The sequence below is a fragment of the Stylophora pistillata genome, chromosome 11, assembly GCF_964205215.1.
Source record: "Stylophora pistillata chromosome 11, jaStyPist1.2, whole genome shotgun sequence".
In the NCBI taxonomy this organism is placed as follows: Eukaryota; Metazoa; Cnidaria; class Anthozoa; order Scleractinia; family Pocilloporidae; genus Stylophora; species Stylophora pistillata.
Genome location: NC_142529.1, coordinates 17,720,449 through 17,726,349, shown reverse-complemented (window position 1 = coordinate 17,726,349; position 5,901 = coordinate 17,720,449). Strand labels below are relative to the sequence as shown.

The 5,901-nt window shown below is 39.0% G+C and overlaps 1 protein-coding gene and 1 pseudogene across 1 annotated transcript; both read right to left on the bottom strand.

The window, feature by feature from the left end:
* Nucleotides 1–767: 767 nt before the first annotated feature.
* On the bottom strand, nucleotides 768–2,597 carry LOC148720392 (uncharacterized; annotated as a pseudogene).
* A 91-nt stretch (nucleotides 2,598–2,688) lies between these two features.
* LOC148720391 (uncharacterized) lies at nucleotides 2,689–3,123 on the bottom strand. Its single transcript, XM_088737619.1, has one exon. The coding sequence runs from the start codon at nucleotides 3,121–3,123 to the stop codon at nucleotides 2,689–2,691; it is 435 nt and encodes a 144-aa protein (XP_088593745.1).
* Nucleotides 3,124–5,901: the final 2,778 nt, after the last annotated feature.

The following is a 5,901-nucleotide window of genomic DNA, read 5'->3' as shown; positions in this document are numbered from 1 at the left end:
TACCTTTTTTAAGATTGTGAGGGGCGAGGCTTCACGCGCAAAGTTGCAATTACACGGAAACTGTTGAGCCCGGAGAAAAACCAATGATCCAGTTGTTATTAGTTCAATTTTGATCTGTTTCGAGTGGAGAAGATTGAACATCCTAAGATTAAAATCACCCAGGCAAAAAGAAAAAAAAAAACTAATAATAGTGGAAAAACACTTAGTTTTTTAACTTTTTTCTTGCTTGAAAAACATTGATAAAAATTTTCTTACAAAAGCTTTATTCCGGTGAAGCGCACCTCTGCATTAAAGTCCCTCCGTGTACCAACTCTCCTAAATCCTCGTTATACGAAGATGAGCCCAGGTCATAAAACAAGCGGCAGTTTAGGCATCGCCCTTGGTTATAGCCTTCTATAAGACGTTGCAATGTTAACCGACTTGTTTTCGCCTCATTCCCGATAATTTTAAAGAGCAAGCTCTCCCTGTTTGTTTGTTTTTTTTTCTCAGTCAGCTAATTAAATATTCTTATTCAAAATTCCCAAAAGTAATGGTTGAATAACAAAACGAAACTAATTGACTCAGTGCCGTTTCGAAACATTGATAGTCGTCGAATTATCCGCATGCATAATTGCAAGAGTTACGCTGTAGTTAGAAAAAAAAAGCTTTCGAATTAGGATTATGTCACCGGGAACATGGAAGTTCAGAGGGGGGGGAACTGGTCTGAGATTCAAGATTTTTGGTCAAATTTACGAGCGAAGTGCGTAAAACTCCAAAGCCAGCCACCAGGTGGACGAGGCGTAAACTGAAAGAATATTTTATGTTGTGTGTGCATACCAAACTATATGTTTGCCTTCTATCGGAAATTTTATCAACAGTAGGGGTTCTTTTTATTTCACAGACACCTGTAAGGCTGGAGGAAAAGTAGAGGCGTTTATCTGAATTGAAGAGTTTAGTTCGGTAGTCAACATGTTTTATCAACGTCATACCAACCGTCAACACATCCGGCTCCATTACGACTATGGCAAGTACCATCACGCGAACGCCATGAGTAGGCTGCAAGCCACAACCTTAGGCTGCAATTGTCAAAACCCCTTCCTCACTGCCAACTCAATACAACTTTGGGGCTGTTTATTAAAACTTGTTATTGTGTCTTTATTTCCATTAAGGAGGTATTTTTGTCTCACAAAGTCATACTTGAATTTTAATTTAAGATAGTGCCTGCATCTACAAAATGATCATTAATGACAATAATGGGAAAACACGCAGCTGTAAATACTGCTCGACATCGATATAGCACATGCTGACCATGGATCTGCTTAAGATCCGATTAGCAAAGAGTAGAAAACGAAAAGGTAGCAAATCTCCCTGAAACGGAATAAGATTACTCACGTACGTCTGTAAATGTGTTACCGAGATCTTCAATTTCACTGCATACGACACGATCGATATTGGCAATCTTGAAAATCTCATTAGCGGAAATTCATTGGAAATTATCGATGGAGGCATAGGCTGGGCTAAATGCAGTCAGATCAATTTAAATGGTTATAAATGTAGATTAACTTACAGTGTCATACGATATTCATTCTACAATATAATTACTGTTGCCAATGGCCGAACTCATCTATCTCCGACAAAATCCTTTCCACAAAAAACCTATGTCTACCTTTTTTTTCTTTGATCGACGAAAGCGAAATGCAATGCAGTGTGCAGATCAATAAAGAATGTTTAGTAATTGACTACATCTACATATTTTTAAATGGAAGCAAAACCGAAGGTTACTCAATTTGCCGGAAGAGTCATTCTGTTTGCATGAGTTGCCTTGCTGAGTTGACTTTATTTTGAACTTGTTCGGTTGTTCAGCGTTTACTGCAGCCGGCATCGGCGCCGCTTAACTTTGTCCTGGCGGTAAAGGATTCTGGTTTGGTGGTGATGGATTGCTTGAGTAAGGCGGAGGAGCCTGATTGAAACTTGGAGGAGTCTGTTTGCAGTTCATCAGCAGAGGAGAATATACTTGCTGCGTCGTCATCACGTGTGTCTGAGCTAAACCGAACAGTCGTTGCGGCTGTTGGCTGACAGCCATAGTAACGGGTGTACGATAGCGGTAGTAAGGATACAAGGATACAATGGAAATGGTGATAGCGAAGAACGCAATTGTACCGGTGACAAGGCTTGAAATAGCCCCACCGCTCCAAGCACAATGGGACGAACACACTACCCCACAATAATCCTCTCCAATGCCACACTCGTAGTTGTACGAACAGGAACAAGAAGACAAACTACTGATGCATTTTCTGCTACAGCATTAGTCGCCGCCGTCGCATTCGTAGTCGTGCGAACAGGAACAAGAAACGAACGATTGATGAACTTGCTGTTACAGCATTGCTCGCTCGATCCACATTGGAAGTCGTATGAAAGACAGAAGCAAGTAGACTAAACACTGATGCATTTGCCATTATACAGCATTGCTCTCTCGTTTCACACTGGTAGTCATACGCACAGAAATAACATCTTTCTCTACAGACGTTATCCGCTGTACAACAGGACTCACTGTAGGAACAACCACCGTCGCTGACACAGTAGGGAGCACTTCCTGAGGCAAAGAAACATACGAAAATAAAGCATCATGAAAAGTTTATATTTACAAATATGAATGCTAACTATATCTGACAAGGTATTGTTAAATTCTCAATTCTAACTGTCACTCGGTCATTCATTCATGGCAAGTTTCAGAACTTTCTTAAAGGCCTTTACGGATGTAACGTCTCCCAGGTCTTCTTCTAACATGTTCCACAGAGATACAGCTCTATAGGCAGAGGATCTTTGGCCGGTAGCTGATCTGACTAAACGAATGTCAATCTTCTCATTATTACGAGTTATGCGATTATGTACAGATGATCGTTTTTTAAACTTAGCGCATAGATATTCAGGAGCAAAATCGTTGACACACTTATAAGCTATAACAGCGTCTCTGAATTTGAGTATTTTGTCAACTGGATGCCAGTTGAGTTCATCCAGTAATGGCATTACATGGTCAAATTTCCGAGCGCCGCAGATGATTTTGCAGGCGAAATTCTGGATGAGTTGCAGCTTTTGTATGTTCTTAGATGAGGTATTAGACCACACGGACGAACAGTAGAACATTTTGCTAAAGACAAGAGATGTAATAATTAAAGCTAAAGTCTCTCTATCGACACAGTATTTCACGTGGTCGATCTGAACCAGTTTAGTCAAGCAAGAAGAGACTAGGTGGGAGATATGAGTGTCATAGGAGATATGACAAATGGAGATAGCGGATCAGATAGCATGAGTCTAACGGTAAAAAGTTTGAAAGAGCTTTGGGCAAAGGAGTTTCTTCCCAACATACGAGAAGAGATCCGCAAGGAGGTCGATTCACTCAAAGCTGGCCTTCAAGACCTCCGAAAACGATTTGAAGAAATTGAAAAGTCCCAAGACTACATTTCAAAGAAATACGATAGAGTTATATCAACCATTAAGGACGTAAAAGAACACAATGACAGTTCAAAGGGCGATATTGGAGTGATAAAAGAAGACATTGGGAAGCTTGGAAACAATTATCTTAATACAATGAATATATATGAAGTTCATATATTTTGAACTGCGGTATTAAATACGTATGATGCACGATCCTTCGCAGTAGATAGCGCTATTTATGCAATAGCGAAAATCAGACCTGGAAAAAAAAAAAAAAAAAGTCAGGCCTGTACCGGATTCGAACCACTGACCTCTGCGATACTAGTGCAGCGCTCTACTTCATATATAATCATTGTATTTGATTTATCGTCACGGGTTTATTACGAATCAACTTAACGGCCTGCTCCCAGTTGGCTTGTTAGCTCAATTGGTAGAGCGCTGCACTAGTATCGCAGAGGTCAGTGGTTCGAATCCCGTACAGGCATGATTTTTTTTTTAGGTCTGATTTTCACTATTGCATAAATAGCGCTATCTACTGCGAAGGATCGTGCATCATATGAATTATCTTAATGTTGAGATCCAGTTGGATGAGCTTGAGCAGTACGCACGAATAGATTTCCTCGAACTAATTGGTATTCCGATCGTACCAAATGATAACCCAGCGTTGCTGATAAAAGAAATGCCTGAGATTATAGGAGGGAACCTCAGCCCAAACGATGATCGATCACTCACTGCTTGCCGCCAACGAAGAAAGTGAAAGATCGACTAATCGTAAAATTCACTCGAAGGGAGAAAAGAGACGAAATCTACAGCAACAGGAAAAGATTAAAATCTAAGCGGACTAAAGACCTTCCGTGGTGGTCTGCGAGCCGGAATCTGTGGCTGTAAGTCCTAAAGCACTAATTCATGTCAATGAAAGCCTGACGCCGTACAGAAAGCGACTACTGGGCAGAATTTTACAATTCAAGCGCGACCGTAACTACAAGTTTATTTGGACGGCTAACGGTAAAATAATTCTGAAGAAAACGGAGAGCTCAATTACGAAATGTTTTGTGACACATGAAGAGTTCGAAGAATTCCTCGATCAGCTTGATTAACTATAGCTCAATTTAACGACCTCTATAAATGTATACTATTATGGATCTAGACATGGCTAATCATCAAGAAAACGTAAGTAGTTCTTTACCATTTTATTGGTTAACTGATAGAGAATTTTATGCTATGGTTGGTAGCTGGCCGGATGGGCGCCATGATGATCTTGAATTCTACGATCTCCTCCTTAATCCAAATAAATTCGACGAATGCGACCCAGATTTAATGTTAAATACCCCTTGCTCAGAATATTATCCAGTCCGCAGTTTTAATAAAATGCTAGCTAAAACAGACGCGAAATATTTTTCAATTCTTCACTGCAATATCAGAAGTCTTTCTAAAAACCTAAATTTATTGAAAGAACTCTAATACTCCATTGATATCAAAGTGGATATTCTTGGAATTACAGAAACCAAATTGGGTGAGAATTCTGTTGGTAATGTAAATATCAGCGGCTATAATTTATTTCACACGGACTCTCCAACAAAGGCGGGTGGAGCCGCTCTGTATATCGCTAATAATCTTAAAGCAGTACCTAGGCCTGATATTAAATTTGATATAACACTAGTTGAATCATGCTGGGCAGAAATTGATGCTGGCAAAGTTAAAAAGAAGATTCTAATAGACTGTATCTACAAGCATCCTACTTGTGATCTAGAACAGTTTCGCAACCAACTAAATGATATAATCAAATCAATTAATTCCAATAGGCATGAAATTTACATCTTTGGAGATATGAATATAAATTTCCTGAAATTTAATGAACACGTCCAAACTGAAGAATTCTTAGATATGCTCCATGCCAACAACATCTTACCAATCATTACTAAACCTAGCAGGCTTACTGATCATACAGCAACACTCATTGACCATATATATACAAATTGTTTTAAAAATCTTACAGCAGGAATCCTGACAGTTGATTTAACAGATTATCTCCCCATTTTCTGTATAGTTAGAACCCAGCCCTCACGGAACAATGATAATAAAATATATTCTCGAGACTATTCTAAATTTAAGAAAGACCTATACTTGGATGATATAAATCAGATTGCTTGGCATGAAATCCTTAATCCCCAAAATAATGTAAATGAGAAGCTAAGGCAGACAATTAATATCCTGAGTGAAATTGTTGACAAACATGCACCTAACAGGCTGGCTAGCCAAAGCAAACAAAAGCAACTTAATAAGCCATGGCTAACTAAGGCTATTTTAAAATCAGTAAAAAGGAAACAGAAAATGTACCGTACACATTACTTAAGCAATGACTCCCAAAAAAGAAGGGAATATAAACATTATGCAGCTATTCTTTTACATCATAAGAATAAAAGTAAGACAGTGGAATGTTCCTTATCGACTATCAAAGTGCTCAACAGTTGGACTAGAGCAGTAGAT